At 39.2% G+C, this 17,971-nt stretch overlaps 1 protein-coding gene across 1 annotated transcript in view; it reads left to right on the top strand.

The window, feature by feature from the left end:
- KIF25 (kinesin family member 25) overlaps nucleotides 1–17,971 on the top strand; it is a gene marked incomplete at its 3' end in the record, with an annotated part of 42,949 nt that overhangs the window by 4,126 nt on the left and 20,852 nt on the right. Inside the window, exons 3-8 of the mRNA XM_081997040.1 lie at nucleotides 1,217–1,333; nucleotides 2,394–2,532; nucleotides 8,241–8,344; nucleotides 9,398–9,486; nucleotides 10,997–11,039; nucleotides 16,527–16,594. Of these exons, the coding sequence (XP_081853166.1) occupies nucleotides 1,217–1,333; nucleotides 2,394–2,532; nucleotides 8,241–8,344; nucleotides 9,398–9,486; nucleotides 10,997–11,039; nucleotides 16,527–16,594 (560 nt within the window). The remainder of the gene's footprint in view (nucleotides 1–1,216; nucleotides 1,334–2,393; nucleotides 2,533–8,240; nucleotides 8,345–9,397; nucleotides 9,487–10,996; nucleotides 11,040–16,526; nucleotides 16,595–17,971) is intronic.

Below are 17,971 nucleotides of genomic sequence, written 5' to 3' on the forward strand. Positions count from 1 at the left end.
GTTGGAAGGCACCTTTAAAGGCCATCTAGTCCAACCCCCCTGCAATGAGCAGGGACAGCTTCAACTAGACCAGCTTGCTCAGAGCCCCGTCCAGCCTGACCTGGAATGTTGCCAGGGATGGCGCATCTACCACCTCTCTGTGCCAGGGTTTCACCACCCTCATTGCAAAAAATTTCTTCCTTAGATCTAGTTGAAATCTGCCCTCTTTTAGTTTAAAACTATTACCCCTTGTCTTGTTGCTACAGGCCCTGCTAAAAAGTCTGTCCTCATCTTTCTTTTCAGCCCCCTTTAAGTACTGGAAGGCTGCCCGGAGCCTTCTCTTCTCCAGGCTGAACAACCCCGACTCTCTCAGCCTGTCCTCATAGGAGAGGTGTTCCATCCCTCTGATTGTTTTTGTGGCCCTCCTTTTCTCTGGATCTGCTCCAACAGCTCCATGTCTTTCCTGTGCCGAGGGCTCCAGAGCTGGATGCAGGACTCCAGGTGGGGTCTCACCAGAGGAGAGTAGAGGGGCGGAATCCCCTCCCTCGACCTGCTGGCCACGCTGCTTTGGATGCAGCCCAGGCTACAGTTGGCATTCTGGGCTGTGAGCACACATTGCTGGCTCATGCAGACAGCATTCTCAAATGCATTCCAAAAATAAGGAAAGAGGCTATTGGCTACTGGTTAAGGAATGATAGATGTCAACAGGTTGCAGGGGAAAGTGGCTGAAGAAGTTGAAGCTCATTTTAAGCACTGCCACTGTCAGTTAATGATGAAAATGCAGTTTTCAATATAATGCAGATTCTGTTATATTGCAGAATTTCACAAGTACTCTACAGAGATTTATTTTTTGTGTTCTTGCCTGTAAATATTTAAATTGCATCATTTCTGTTTTCCTTTTGATTTCAACACCTCAAAAAATGTTTGGGCATAAAAATTGCTTTTGCATAATAGGTAGTTTTAGATTATTAGAAAACATTTTCCTCCACATCCTTTAAAAATTGCTTTGGTTTCTTTGATTTCTGAAAACCCAGCTTAGTGCTTTATTGATACAGTTTTGCACCACTGTAACTCTACTGAATGTAATGGAATTAGTGTTGGCAGGGAGCTAGAGCAGTAAGTTGGGGGCTGTGTATTACCAGCTCCTTCAGGACTTTAGCAGTTAACACATGTATGTATGTCTGTTGTGTTTCATGTCCTTTCAGAGTGTGATTTTTTTTTTTTTTTTTTTTAACAGTATCAAGGTTTGGCTGGAAGAAGCACTAATGAAGTATTGCAGCTCTACTCTGCTCATGGCCAGCAGCAGAAATTGCAGAGGAGTTCTGTTTTAACCCAGCTGCATGGGGCAATAAAGGTAAAGACATTTAGTAGTAATATAGGCATAATCTATGCCCTAAACATTTACATGCTTATCAAATATAGTAAAACCCAGAAAATGGTCAGATATGAACCTGATCTATGGCCTTATTGTATTCACAGCAGTGCTTGCAGTGGAGTGTAGCAATGCCTGAATTAGCTTAAAATTTATAGTGGTTTTGCTGCAATAGGCTGCAGTCACCTGAGAAGCTGCAGCTGGTTAAAGTGGCTGCTCCTGAGCTCCAGGATCTTGCGTATAGGCTGCTATCAATACCTGAGCTAGATATTTTTGTAATCAAAATCTTGCAATCCCTGATTTGACTATCATATAGATATCCCCCCAAAAACAATAATTGTGATATACTTTAACCAGATAGGCAGATCCTTTAAACAAAGCATTGGAGAGCTCCATTGGTGTGGATTATATTCACTTAAAAGTGAATATAAATGTTTAAAAGTCTCATCATGTATGTTATGCTGAGTTATATCCATAATACAAATACTTTTCTGAAGGTTTCTAAAACACCTTTCTAAAGGTTTCTGATCTTTTCAAAGTACATCTATTCTCATAGGAAGGCATAGAACTGGCTTATTTAAGAAATCACTTAGAGTGAAGCTTAGCAAATACCTTCTGATCAAAGCGTGGGAAATGAATGCAGTAAGGGATATATGGATCACAATTTTTCATTGCTAATTCTGGATATCTCTTATAAGTGGACAGAAGACACCCATGCTCACACACACTTATTTTTGTTTGATGAAATAAGAAAGCGACTTTGTTATTCCTAAAGCTGTGTTACGGTTGAAGTATGTACCACAAGATGGTAAGGATCCACGAAGACTTGCTGAAGTCTTTAGGAAATGACATTGCTAAATATCTTGCAGGATCTTTCTCTAAACACGCTGAAAGATATACTCCTCAAGACTTCCCTTCATCAAGTAAAGGGTTCTTCCTGACTGGTATCTCACCATAATTATTTGTGGTGGTGTTATATTGATTCTTCCTTAACTGCTGCTTTTGTGTCTTTATAACGTTTTTTTTTCTTCTTGCTGAGAAGAGGCTTAAGCAAGACCTGAAGAGCCTCCATTCATTTGCTCTTGAGCTTTCAAAAAACTTTCAGCATCAAAGCAAGACTTATCTTTACCAAGTTTTGACAGCAGTCCAAGGGATACAGCTGCAAAATGAAGCAATGCAAAGTAAGTCTCATTGCACTTATATTTCAATGTAATATCAACAATCTCATTGTTAAATGTTACTAACATTAAAATGTTGAGTTTGATTTTTAAGAAATGTGTCACTGAAACTGTAGAACTTGTTTTTTGTTTGACATTAGATCAGCAAGGAGTTCTGAAGCATTAGAGTACAAATAACTGCAGAGGTTATGACTGATAATTGGGATTTAGCTTTTGTGTTGATTGCAGCTGCTACTAGACTACTCTGAGTTGTCTCAGATGTAACTTTTTAAATCTGAAGTTCTCAGGCTTGTTATCTTGACTATTTTAGAATCACTGAATAAAGAATGTGTTGCTTGAGCTGAAATTTGCCCGGTTTTGATTGTACCAAAAAAGGACTCAGGTGATTTCAGAGATTCCTGAAATTAGGACAGACTGGATTTTTAATATTTCTGTGTATTTATGGAGAAAATTTTACTTACAAATCAAAACAAGTTCCACTCGCTAGACTGTAGATAGTAACACCACACAGATTACTGTTTCAGAATTCAGGTCCTTCCTTGTTTATGTACATACAAAGCAGACCCTGCAGTGCACTGGTGCTCTCTGCCCTCATCACTGAGGACTAAGTGCATGGGTCCTGCACCTGGATCTCTTGGCATGGATCTCTGTACCTGCTTTCAATATCCTTGATTCTGGTGGAGCATCTACCAGGCCTGAGAAGCACATGATGCATACAGAGCTTAAATTGTTTGAAGCTTAGCAGCCTGATGAGCTAAAAACAAATACACAAATTTATAATCGTAGTTCCTGGGTGATGTTCTGATATTAATGTGTTGGCATTTAAAAGGTACATTTTTCTCCTGCTTTACTTTTGATTAAAATATTTAATTTTGGGACTGCTTTGATTCTGATGGGACTACTCATTCAAGAGCAACAAACAGCATTCTCAGTGATGGCTGTTTGCAGAACTTGGCCCTGTGTGTTATGTACTAAGTTCTGATTAAAATTGATTTGATTACTGTATTACCCATATAGAGAAAATGCTTGATCAAGTTGTCTTCAAAATGGCAAAAAAAACCCCAAAGTGGAAAATTAACCCTAGATAAAGGTGAATGCTTCCCTTATTGAAGCTGGGGCTAAATGAGCAGATAGAGGGTTGGATTTGGCACTTGAGCTGTTGTGGTGTAAATAAATAGTAAGTATTCCTTATGAGGCCTTGCAGACTCCTGTTGACTGTTCCCAATTTGCACTTTGTGGTGCATTGTTCTATGAAATCATAACCAGGAGAAGCTTCCTTGTCTACAACAAAATAGTGTGTAGGCACTTAGGTGGATAACTTATGTTTTTAATGTGGCCATCTTTCAGTTCTCTGTCAAATGTTTTTAGATGGAGATTCTATTGTTAAGGTTAAATATGACAGTCAGAATTGCCATCTTTAAATTACATATAATCTTTTGTAAAAAGAAAGCCCAAAGTATGTGTTCTGGACATAATATATGTTATTAGTTTAATCCTAAAATAGAGATTGAAAATGGGGGAGATAATTATAGAAGAAACATTCAAGTAGATTAATTTCAAGGCTGTAGTTGACATGCAGCAAACTATAAAATCTTCCTGTAATAACTGAGTAGTCCCTTGCTTATAAATACTTATTCACCATCTGAAAACCAGGCTATTGCCATCTTTCCCAGTGAAATTTAAGTAGTAGTAAATTCATAAGAGAGAGAAGTACCCATTATTCTTTTGTTATAGGGCTGTTTCCCTTGTAAAAAAAGCTGCTTATCATTTTAGCAAAAAATACTGGCCACCTGAGTGCAAACAATACTATTTAGGCAGATGCAGTAATTCAGCAGATTTCTGGAAGGGTAGGAATTTCTAAAAAATCAAGATGACTTTTTAGATTGCTTCACCACACAGGTATCATCAGAAAGAGGAAACAAAAGTATCTGTGCATGCAGAACATGTTTTCAGGGAGGGGAAACCACTGTTCTCACTGCTTGACAAAGTGGCGGGTACTGAGGAGCAAAATCTGTCCAAGCGACAGAGGAGTTGCTGCACATGACTTGTGAAAGCTGCTGCAGCCCAGTGACTTAGGTATCTTTGTGGTTCCAGGACATTTTCTTTCTGGGGTGGAGAAGGGGAAAAATTGGATAAGGAGCTTATTTCCCACTTTGCCCATATGCTGGCACCTATGTGCTGTCCTCCTCTCAGAGAAAGCTGAGATCTGCATTGTGCTGAGGACTTGTATTTGTGGAATGTGAACTACCATCATCTTTTATCCTCAACTCGACAGCAGAGTCTCACCAGCTCAGCTTCTTTTGAAAAGCATTTCCTTCTTAGTATAGAGTAGGGAAGGACGAGAGGGACCTTGGATCCAGCAACAGAAATACTGCAGCAGCCCGAAGAATAATGTTATAGCATAGGACATAAAACACAGCTGAATTCAAAAGAAGTTTTGGAATTAAGTTTATTACATCATAGCTGCTTCTCATAGAAGGCATGGTCAGCTTGACCTTCTTTTTAAACTGGTATCTAGTCTGGAAAGAAACATAAAAAACCCCAGGGAACTACGGGGACAGCTACACATCCATATCTGTGCTAGGCTGCGGCTGTTCTAGGTTATGATGCTCCTGTTGTTCATGTCCCCGTCACGGGCCTTTCCGTTATGCTGGTGTAACTGTTTGCGAGACCGCACACAAAACAGATCAGGGAGCTGATCCAGGACAGAAATTACTCAACAAGAAGGATTGCTTTTAGACCTCCACATGAGTGGGGAAACAGTTCTGTGAGCACAGCAGAAGGTCTGGTGCAGCACTGAATGGGAGGGAATGAAAAACTGCCCTAAACAGGACTGTCAATTAAAGAAACATTACAATCCTGAACATGTTTGCAAGCCATCACTCTTCTACTACTGTTGGTCTGGTTATTGATGAAGATCCTAACTGCACTCAGTGAGTGCGTTTAAACAGAAAAACCAGCATCCCCAGCTCCCAGAGAGTTTCTGTGCAGGTCAATGAGGTGGGCAAAGTGTGGGGGAAAGGAATGTCTGTAATGGCTGCAGGCATGTAGTCACTACTTCTCTTGAATAATGAAGAGTGGGTTTTTAGTATTTTAAAACAGATGCACCCAGTGGCTGCCCCTAGGTGATGGATGAAAATGTAATTTCTGACTATCTTGCAGCTGATGCCAAGCAGAAAACTAGGAAAATGTTAAATAAGTGCTTATATTTATAACTATATAGCTCCGCTTTCAGAAAAATTAAAAATTCAGAAGTAATTTATGCATTAGGAAATTGCTCTGTGGAGCTTCTATTCAAGAAGATTTTCTATGCTGCACATAAAGCTTTACAGAAGATGGACATTAAAACTGACCGTTCACTCTTACAAATGTCAAAATACCGTCTGCTAAATGCAACAACTTGACTCATTTTATAGAGACTGCAGTCCTTCACCTGTCAGCTCAAAAGCCTAGGTATCAAATTAGGAAGCCCTAAGGTTGATTCTGTTTTCACAGTCATTTTCACTGTAGGAGGGCTAGTTAGAAAAAAAATAAATAAAATTGAGTAATTAGGGCCTAAGCGAACTGAAACTGGATCTGTAATGTCCAGTAGGCTTCTCAGAGTCCTCATGAAGAGACCACTTAAACACTGAAACAAACTAGTAATATTTTTCTTTCTTTCAAGAACGGAGGAATACACTTAGCACCTATTGCTTTGTTTTACTGCTTCTTCAAGAGACTTCAAGAACTAAAAGTGTGTGTACACAAATTTATAAATGAAGATACTTATTGTGGAGACCACTTAAATAATCAAATGGAATCCAAACTCATATTTTGAAAAATACTGTATGTTTAGGGGTCAGTGACTGTAAGAGTCACTTTTGACAATTTATTGTAACACATTTGCATGTGATTCTCCAAACCAAGTCATACTAGTGTTACTCTACAGACAGGATGCAAGAAAAGGATTTTTCTTAGTAAAACTCCTAGACTTTGATTCCTTAACTATTAACATCAGGTTTCCCCTGCATGCATGTATTTGGACGAACACTGTGAGCTGGAGGTGAACAGTGTGGGTATTATAGAAATAAGATCTGAGAAATCTCTAGTGTAGACAAATGTCCCTTGAAGTTATCTGATTTTTAGTCTATACTGGAGAGCATAAATTATATGTGTGTCGGGCTGAGATTTTAAGTCTATTCCATTCTTTGTAAGGTAGCACATCCTGAGGCTGGTAGCCATCCTGCTAACTCAGCTCTCAGACCATGGTTTTGACTGCTTGACACTCTACATCTTCAAACTGCTCACTAATTTTTGGGGAGACTGATTTCCCATTGGGATTCCTGAAAGCTTGCTTTTTACGCAAGTTTACAGTCACATTATGTGCCTTCTGGGCTGTATGTTTGTTTTAGGCCTGCTCAGTGTTAATGTAATTGGGCTGAAATAAAACCATTTGTGAAGTTGGAAGGCTTTTATAATGATCCCTATTGCTCTCCTCAGTGTTGTGTCGGAGACTCCCTGGGGTTCAAAAAAATCAATCTTTTTTATGAAATCCTACCCATGAAGCGAATGCATGTATCTTAAAGGGGAGACTTATAGCTCTTTTACAGGATTAGTAGCACTGTAAATGAGACTGAGAATAAATCATAGAATCATAGAATAGTTTGGGTTGGAAGGGACCTTAAAGATCATCTAGACCTGCCATGGGCAAGGACACCTTCCACTAGACCAGGTTACTAAAAGCCCATCCAGCCTGGCCTTGAACACTTCCAGGGATGGGGCATTCACAACTTCTGTGGGCAACCTTTTCCAGTGTCTCACCACCCTCATAGTGAAGAATTTCTTCCTTATATCTAATCTAAATCCACCCTCTTTCAGTTTAGAGCCATTACCCCTTGTCCTATCACTACATGCCCTTGTAAAAAGTCCTTCTCCAGCTTTCTTGTAGGCCCCCTTTAGGTACTGGAAGGCTGCTATAAGTTTCCCCAGAGCCTTCTTTTCTCTAGCCTGAACAACCCCAACTCTCTCAGCTTGTCCTCACAGGAGAGGTGCTCCATCCCTCTGATCATCTTCATGGCCCTCCTCTGGACTCGCTCCAACAGGTCTGTGTCCTTCTTATGTTGGGGCCCCACAGCTGGATACAGTATTCCAGGTGGGGTGTCACCAAAGTGGAGGGGGAGAATCCCCTCCCTCGACCTGCTGGTCATGCTGCTTTTGATGCACACCAGGATATGGTTGGCCTTCTGGGCTGCAAGCGCACATTGCTGGCTCATGTTGAGTTTCTCATCAACAGACACCCCCAATGATAGGTTAACTTCTTGTGAAGTTAGCTGGCATGGATCTAATAATCTGCAAATATGGCATGAGCCTTGCAAGTGACAGCCCCATCCAGAAGCAGGTTGCTTCAAGTTTAGGCTTCAGACTTCACTGACAGATAACATTACTGTAACTAAACTGTCACATTTGAATGGCCTTTAAATATCTTGTATTTTTGATTGGTTTCAAGATTTCACATGTATACCTGTGGTAATTATCTGTAACTTCGCATAGCCATTTCGTAGCAAGAAGTGTGATGGGATTTTTCAGAGGTGTCTAGTAAATCAGGAACTAACCCTCTTTATTAAACTTTGGTAGACGTTAAAAAGGTTTATGCTTGTATTTCATGAGGTGCTACTGGAAAATTCATTTCGTAAAGTCACCGAGTTTAATTCTTTGAAACTGCTTTCTTCTAGTGTTTCAGATAAAAGCTGTTGATCTTGAGCAGTCTCTACAAGAGGTGACAGAGAGATATGAGAAAGAAAAGCAGAGGAGGAGAGCTCTACATAACAGCTTAGTTGTAAGTATATTTAATGACAGAACATCTTATTTTGTAATTATGCCCATAATTTCCTCACCAAAAAACTAATGAATGTACTTTTCATGGATATATCATCTCCTGCAGCTGTCTATATATGATGCGTTTCTTTGTTGAGGCACATTTGTCTTGCAATAAGCCCTACCCCATTCTTTTTACACAAGCATCTTCCAAATGCACTCATGCAACATACTGCTCTAAGAAGTATCATCCATTTTGAGTAGTGGACAAAACTTGAGTTTCTTCATCCTCTTCTTCCCCACTCCCCCAAATGACTAGTTTTGGGTTCCCTGATTCAGGACCTGATTTTTAGAAACTCAAGATGCCTTCAAACAAAATTCTTTTAAGTTTTTCTACCTGGGAAAATGAAGCTTTCTGTTAAAAAGTTCTTGCCTTCCAAACTCTGCTTTGTGTTGCAGTTTACTCAAAGAATATTCCTCAAGGCAGTGAGGAGTTAATGCCAGCGGTCACTAGGCAAGCTGTTTTCCCTAATACAAAATGAGAAGAACTGATCACCAACAAAAAGAAAGGAAAAACGCCAGGTTAGATAAACTGAAATCTGAAATATCCTGCAGAGAAAAATCAGTTACTGGCTTTTTAGTCGTGTATGAACACACAGTGGAGAGGAAAAGGTACAAAATGTTTTATATTCCGCATCTTCATCGGGGCTGCTGGAAGAGAAATGGAATGTGTAATCTTGTCTGCTGAGTTAATATAGGTGTCTGAAGAAACTCAAGTAAAGAGGAAGATGTCTGAAGAGGGGAAAAGGGCTCAGACTGAAAGCCTTTTTTTTCTATATGGACTGGAGAGGGCTATACCATTCCAGAGCTCTGAAGAGCTCATACTTCCTTAAGTACTTTCTCCTAACTTCTCAAGGCAAATGATATTGACACTGTTTTTCTCTCCGCAGAGTCTAAGGCTGTGATGTTGTAAACACCTGCTTTCTTAAAAATGTTCATATCCCCTTCACAAATTCCAGTGTATCTGTCCTTTCCAGTAGTTTCTGTTAAATACATCTTAATATTCTAACCCTAGGAACTGAGAGGAAACATCAGGGTCCACTGCAGGATCCGACCATTACTACCTTTTGATACTGCTGCTGGACATTCGATATCACAATATAGGTAATTTATTTTGGCTGTGTTAGGTCTTAGCTGACTCATAATTAATATACAGAGAAAATAATAGTTATATGTATGTGAGAACAACTGCTTTCTTGATTTTTCTGTTTTATGTGTCTGGGGAGACAATGATGGTATCATAGAAACTAATTGCTGTTTACTTTGCTTTCTCCTGCTAAATCGGCTTTAGCCAATCTTATCCCTTTGTCTAAAAGTATGTCCACCTGAATAGAAAGCCATAGCTGTTCTGCCAGCCAGGATTATGCCTGGCTTGGCAGAAGTAACACAGCTGCAATCAGTGTAGAGTATATTCACTATCCTTTACAAAGTCTGGGATAGAGTAATGTAATAACTGTCAGAAGTCATGGGTAGAGGCACACACTCAGCATTGCAGTCGTTTTGTAATGCTATAGAACAGATTTGTTGTCAGCACAAACACTGGTAATTCTATTTCAGTATCATTTGGCTCTGTATCCCTAATTTATAATACACTTACCGTAACTGAAGTGTCAAAACATTCCGAGATCCAAAAGGAAAAGAGGGATTAGATGCAAGTATGTGCTGTAACAAGCTGAATTCTCCATAGATGTCTAACATGAAAGAAGGTAGGGATTGAAACATACACAAAGAAAGAAAGAAGGGGAAAACTAGGTGGGTGGCTAGAAACCAGTAACATTATCAGTAAATAACTGATTTGGGGCTTTATTTTACTTTTGCTGGCTGGTACTAAAAGAGTACATTCAGTAAAGTTTATTAATTTTTGGCAACTCTTTAAAGAAATACAGAATTTTTAAACTAAAACAACATAAAAAATAGCAGACAAGAAATTTCAAGGAGCCTAAAGGGGAAACTTGCATTAATCAGTGCTTGATATATCTGGGAAAGAACCCACTCACCATTTTTGTTGCTGTATGGAATAGTGCAATCAGGTGCTGAGCTGCAGTGTAAAACAGGATGGACTAGGCCAAACAAACAATCATTAAGACTAACTTCCTTAATATATCAAAAAGTAATTTAAACAAAACATGTTTTTGTTTTGTTTTGTTTTTTAAACAAAACATTTAAGTAAAATAGGACTGATTCTCAAAACACACACACGAATGAATTTATACACTTCAGCAATCCCAGTCAGTTTTTGGACTAGTAATGGATGCAAGATCAGGGACAAATACCTAAGAGGAGGGTGTTTTTCACTTTAATGTTCTAAAGTGAAAGCCTCTTGTTACAAGCTCACATTACAATCTTAATATAATGGCTTGCATATGAACTAGTCTTAATTTTTTTTAAAGCAGATTCTTTTGCTAGATTGCATTTTAATTTGTTTTTTATTTGCAATTAACTGTGGTGTTATTATGTACATGGGGTACAATAAAAATGGCAATTCTGAAAGGTATTCTTCAGAAAATGTGTAGTTCACAGACGTTTTTAACATTAACTTTTCTCAGCTAAATGGAACGCTTATGGTTTGAAAGGTACCTTTTTTTCCCTGATTGGCTTTTTTTTTTTCTTACAGGCAAAGAAACTTTTCAGAAAAAGTGGCATATGCAATTGATGATGTGAGTATTTGATGGTGAAATTCAAAAGCACATTCACAGATGCTAGGAAGGAGATTCAAAAGGGACATGTGAACCATGGGTTTTAAAAAAAATGAGCTACTTTCTTGTCAATCAGTGCCCAGCTTTGATCACCCATGGGTGCGATAGCTGTTGATTCATGCTATTTTCCTCCTGACTCTGTAGTAGTAATAGCTTGGATGATCTGCTGGTGCAGTCACCCATAAACCAGAGGTTGTGTGTTTGCAGTAGGCAAACCACTGCAGACTTCCTGCAGTCAGTCCCTTTGAGCCACTTGTATTTGATGTAACTATTTCTAAAATTATGTCAGGCTTTTTTCATTTTATTATTGCAACACAGCTAATGCATTAAGAGAAAAATATGATACCTCATGAACCACGACAGCCTACATGGTACTGCAGTCAAGCATGTTAAAGGGTCCTGGCGCAGAGCCATCATAGGAAGGAAAATGAGCATTGAGGATGCAAATCCAGATGACATTTCAGCATTAATGGAGGCCGTTACCAAGATATAAAATTTAAAAAGGCATAGTAGTGTCAGCTAAAGTCAGAGTACTAACTTGGGTTTTCATTTTCGTAGCCACCATAGTTTTATTTGGCTGCTCACCATTACTTACATGGTGATTAGCCAGATTATCTTCTATAGTATAGTATAGTGCTTAAAATATTGCCAGTGACCTACATTATGTTATGCATTTAAATCTCCCAAATTATAGCTTAATTAGGCAGATCTCACTTGTATAAAGTGGACACTGGGAGATATATATATGTGCAATTAGGAACTAATGGAGCACATGAAGAGTCAGCTAAGAAACAGTAAATATGTCAGGAGATTAAAAACAGCGATCTGTAATGGTAGTATTCTGGATGCCATGACCCATTTCTTGCACTATCAAACGCCACAGCCTTTCTGACCTGTTAAATTCTATTGCGTAAAGGTGAAATTAGATAATATTTAGGTTTTGTATTATTTCATATAGATATCTGATGTGTTACAGTATCTATATGTTTACAGGCAAAGCAGTGTCTGCTTGCTTATGCCAATTTATGAATTTTAATTTATGAATTTATTTCATTTTTTTATGAAGCAGTGACCTGGTAACCTTCAATATGCTAACCTGTTATGTTTTAAAGTCTGTATGAAATATTCCAGGAAAATAAATGTATGCATGGACTTGATTGTAAAATGAAATTTGCAAGATACTAAACTTATTTTTTGAAAACACCACATTGACTTCAAATGTTTTATTGGTTTGCCTTGACATTTATTTGGTTAAAATGCTTTCTAGTTTTGATCGAACACCGTAAGTCTCTGTGTTAGTTTCTTAATATGATTCTTTTTTTAAGAAAAAAATTTTTTTTGTTTGAAGTATTCATGTTTATGAAGAATTCCAGTCTTCCGGTGTTCATGAGGGAGGATAAAAGTACAACTGACTTTTTACAAAAAGCAGTCATTTTAGACTAATCTAACAAAAGTAAAGGAGAACAATATTTATTGCCTGCTTATTTTGCTTTTAAAAAGGTGTTATGCTTGTGGCTAGCATAAATATGCAATTTTCAGATGAAATTATGGGGCTTGATTTGTTATTAAGCGTATAGTTGCCACACAGTCAAAGCTCCTATTTCTGGAAACAAGCTAACCATTTTCGAGACAAGTATTTATGATTTAAAGGAAGTTTTAGATCAAGGTGAAGGAAGACTGACTGTGATAGAGGTGCTGAGTTTATTAGTTTTGCTTTTTAGATCATGTCTGTCTTTCCAGATTTTTCCCTGAAAATATTCTATGTGTGTAACATAACCAAGCAGTTCTCTGCCATGATCATTTTAGAGATAATGTGCATTAGAAAGCAGCGCTGCATTTGAGAACCAGAGTCACAACGCAGTCCAGCATACTTATTGGAAACTCTGGTTGGATCTTCTGGACAAGCTTCAGCTTGATGTTGTTCCTAGATTGGACTGGAGCTCTAGTATTATGCTGATCTGTCTCATCTACGCTACAGCTTTGTCATGTTATAACTAGAATAGGGAAACATCTGTCTTGTAGTGATAGACTGAAATCACAGTATAAAGTAGCTTTGCTTCTCCTCTGCCAGGAGCTGTGTTCAAACTGTCTGTAAATAGGCAGAACTGACACTTGGACAGAATGGTTGTGTATCTTTTTGTGAGTCTGAGACTACATGAATTCCATTTAGTCTTTGAGTGGGGTTTTTTTTGTTTATTTAGAGATTCATATCATTCCTCAAAAGACACATGTGATCTTTTCTGTAAACTTGCTCATCTTATCTAGAGAATCATTACTCTGATTCTAAGTCTGAAAAAAGGCTTAGGGTTTTACTGGATGCACAGCAGAGTATTTAATTTCAATTTTTTAGATACTTTAAGATTTTTGTAAGTCTTCTCTCTGCTTTCCTGTGTATGCCCAGCTCCTCAGCATAACAGTAACAACTGTCTGAGCCTTTCTCCTGAAGCTTGTTGTGCAATAATGGTGGAGAGTGAGTACACACTACACATTAGGTTGAACTGCTCCACATACATTAGGACATTGAGCAGTGCTGGTATTGTCACTGTGAAAATGAGTAGATGAAGGTACTGAATGCTCAGAATCTTCTTGGTGGTGACAGGACAAGGAGGACTGGGTGCAAATTGAAATACAGGAAATCAAGCTTGAACATGAGAAGCTGTGAGGGTAGTCAAACATAGGAACAGATTGCCCAGATAGGGTGTGGAGTCACCATCTTTGGAGATACTCAAAACCTGACTGGACATGATCCTGGGCAACCTGCTGTAGCTGACCCTGCTCTGAGCAGGGGGTTGGCCTTGACAATCTCTAAGTCCCTTCCCACCTCAACCATTCCATGATTCTGGTCTAGGTTCCCACTTGCTGCTTTTCTGTAATTTTGTCCATCTCTGGCAGGCTGTGCTGTGTGCACTAGTGAATATAGGTGTCATGTCTGAATGAGTAGCTCTATTTTCACCTGGATTCACAACACCAAATGTAGACACTTAAATGAGATGCCTAATCACTCCAGACTCCCCTTGTGGTTGCTGAAGAAAAGTAGCTACCTCCAGAGGGAAAGTCATTCACCTAAGATCTGAATTAAACTTTAAATATGTTTGTCTCTCTCCACAAGTATGCAGGCACCTGAGGCACCTGCCCTAGCCTAATAACCTGAAATGATGTTTGAATCCAACTTTCTTTGTCACATAGAAAAGAAGGTGGCTGCCTCTATGTGATTAATTCTTTTCAAATCATTTTGAGAAGGTTTTCATTTATGCGTACTTGAGAAATAGGGCATGGCAAAGAGGCTGCTCTGAATATCAGGCAAGGGGCAAGATTCTGCGGTTTCTTCAGGATAGGATAGTACTGGGAAAACATTAATTAGCACAGCCAAGACCCACCTTTTCTTGGGAGATAATTTTGTAATAGATCAGATGGATGTAGCTATAGTAGTCGGAGACATTCCCAGTTGCTTATCACCATCCCCAGCTAGAGGTTTCTTCCCCTGGTGCTTACCCGGTGTGGGGAATGCTTTAAGCTGTCCATGTCAGCCCCAGTGCTATGTCAGCCAGTTGCACTGAAGTTGACAGTGGAACATGAGGAGCAGTCACAGCCTCCCTTAGATTGGCTCTGCTGTGGAGCGGTAGTCTTGGGATAGGGGGCATAGCCTCCAGCAGATATGCAATAACAAGTGATAAGAAATTATAATTATCATGGCTGGATTCTGTGATCATGTCTATATCCACTATTCTATATTACTCACTAAAAATTATTTCTCTGCTTTGCTGAATTTCACTTACTGAACTGCTCCCCAGGCTTGGGGAGTCAGGCTTGGGTGTCAGGGCAGGTTGTAAATATTTATGAAGTATCCTTTTGTCATTTCCATGATTCATATTGCCCTGAAAGAACTTAGACTAGGAGTATTCTGTGACTCTGGCATGAAAAAAGGGTTCTTCAGTGTTCATATGAGACAGTTGTATGGATTTCACAAGCACTATTGACAGGGAAGCCTGATGAAATTCTGTAGGCCAGCAGCTGTGGTGGAGATGTTAGGCCATACTGATCTCATGAGAATGGAAGATCATTACCAATGCTCATATGAAATTTCTGCCTATTAGCAATTCTTTTGTTTCTGTGTTATGCAAGTAGAGTTTTTTCTGTCCCATTTCTCACCTTAGGGAAAGCTGTCTGCAAGTAAATTTGATATCTCAATCAGAAATGTGTTCCATAACTCTGTATCCGTTTCCTTTTTTTTTTTTAACTTTTCTTTTTTTTTCCTCCCCCCAGAGCCTTTTAGTTACTGATCCTATTAGAATTTCTTTGTCAGGCCATTTTGTAGCAAAGTGTTGTACTCACATCTGTACTGCTGCTAGGTTTGCCAGTACTGGGTAACATAGCTCATTCTGCAGAGTGAGTGTTGTCATCACTAAGTTGATAACAATACATTGGCCTTCTCCAAGAGGAAGAAATGCTTATAAACTCAAAACAAGAAATTTAATTTTTATTAGCCATTTGCATGCTGTTATGCAGTCGTTATTTGCTCAGCTCTTTACGACTTCATTCTGTGGCAATACTCATGTGAAGGCCGTTAGTTCAGCACTCCAAGCTACTTGTCTGAAGCACAGTAGGAATTTCAGCACTCCCATCAAATGCAGTAACGTAACCGCGGGTTAGTAAGCTAGGAAACCTCCTTGAATTAGATGAAGTATTTTGTGTGCTAGTGAGCTTCCACCCAAATTGTTGTAAACTCCTACATCTTTTTTCTGTACTTTTCTCTGCAATTAAGCAACATATGCCATGAGGAGCAGAAGGGCACAGAAGTTGCTATGTAAGGTATGCCAGACTGCTGTGATTACACTCTGATAATAATTTAAAGAGCTGCTAACAATATCTGTCAGACTTACAAAACTACTATATAATCCATCTGGAAAGTGGATTCCACTAAAATCTCATGGACTTCTACCAATTGTGCTAGTGCAGTTCTTTCCCACAATTGTGGACTAGCATGTTATTCTATGAAATGTGTATCTTCTGCTCAGTTCTAGGCACAAATATATATGAAATCAATCTGAAAAGGCACTGTGAAAATTGACCCTATAATAAAGGGCTGGTTTTGCCATTTTTTCTACCTGTGGTGGCAGTTAGGGAGGTTGGGTTTACTTACCTGTGGCTTTCTAGGTGCATAAGAAGTTCAGGTAAGGGTTTGGATCTTTCTTGTGAACTTAAGTGCGTGCATTTTTTGTTGGTTGTTCTTTAATAATCTGAATGTGTTTTGAGATCCTTTCTTGTGGTCTTGCTAGTTCACTGCAATATACAGGCTCTAAAGCCTCAGTGTTGGTGACTGCTGGAGGAGGGTCTTGGACTTCATGATCCTTAATTACTGCCATCACATGGAATGTTAGAAATGATAAATATTTCTTTTTTGTGTATATGCCTATGATATTAACTGTAAGTATTTTGTTTTTCTTTTAGGAAACTGTCCTTGTAAAGTGTAACCGTCCTGGTCATGCATCAATAAACAAGACTTTTCAGTTTGACAGGTGAGTAGTCCTCTGTAGAAATCTGGATTGCTGGAAGATTTGTACAGTGAAGGCTAATTTTTCAGTAAGCACTGGCTAGAAGGTAATGTTTGGGGGTCTTTTTTTATGTATGTGGTGTTCACATTCTTCCCAGGACAGAATAACGCACTTCAGGATATAGATGACACACTTAGTTTTCCCTCTCAGTGAAGACTACTGATATGCCTAAGTTTGAAACCTGTGTAGAGGCTTGACCCTCTTCACAGTCTGAGTAGCTCTCATGATCCTTGCAACATACTGCGAGATAGCAAAATGTTACCCACATTTTAAAGGTAAGGACTTGAGGTGGATTGTGTGACTTCAGCATTAGACATACAACATGACTGAGCCAGAAACTGGACTGAGGACTTGTAAGATTCAATGTTCAGCCATGCTACTTTTAACTTAGAGTTAAAATGGCCTGAACGTAGACAACAGGGTAGAGTAGTGGCATGTAAATCAGTGCTCCCTGAGGGAAGGTCTGTAGTGTGACCACTTTCCTTATTAGATGCTCAAGAATCCACATAGACAAGAGAGATTTTGAATGCACCAGCTGTGATAAGGGTTTAAATTAGTGTTTGTGCCTTATCAGACACCAGAGAGTCAATGGGCAAGACAACAAACTTCAGGGAGTCAGGCTGAAAGGTGCCTTGTGTTCTTTCAGAATGGAGCTGACCTGAACCTCTGAAAACAGGAATGAAGAGTTAAACTAATACAAATGAGATTTCTGTAAATGAAGAAATACAAAATTTTTCCCCATACCTTTTTTCTAATGCAAACTTTGCATCTATGCATTACAGTGACTTATACAGTAGGCTCTCTACCCTGAACGATGCTTCAAAACCCTCTGGAAACAGAACACATGAGGACAATTTCAAGCTTCCTTGCTTGAAGGCAAAACTTGATCTGAAGTCATGAATTATCTGTCCTGGTTTAAACTTAGGGTCTGAGCCTGTTTAGCCTGAACTGCCATAGGTTTGCTAAACATTGCCAGTCATTCACCCTTTCCTTGAGGCATCCTTCTCAGATGCTGCCTCTTTCTACTCATGAAGACTGTGGACTGGGGTTGTGTAGGTCACCAAACAACTGAAAATTCCCGAGATAATGCAAATCTTGGGGAAGCTTTACTGATACTGTAGGTTATAGGACTCCCTTGATAGAAGGCATATGCAGTCTCTCAGGGTACATGGCTACCTTGTATGTCTGCTAAGCTACTCAAAGTAATTCCTTTCACCCTCCAGCTACACCTAACATAGCCATACCAGTTGAAGTAAATGCAGAATAATGCTGGAATTCAACTCTGTAGAGCTACACGGTTAATGGTATTGACACAGCACTCCAGAGGTGCTGTGACTCTGG

Source organism: Phaethon aethereus (assembly GCF_964289735.1).
Source record: "Phaethon aethereus genome assembly, chromosome: 3".
Classification (NCBI taxonomy): domain Eukaryota; kingdom Metazoa; phylum Chordata; class Aves; order Phaethontiformes; family Phaethontidae; genus Phaethon; species Phaethon aethereus.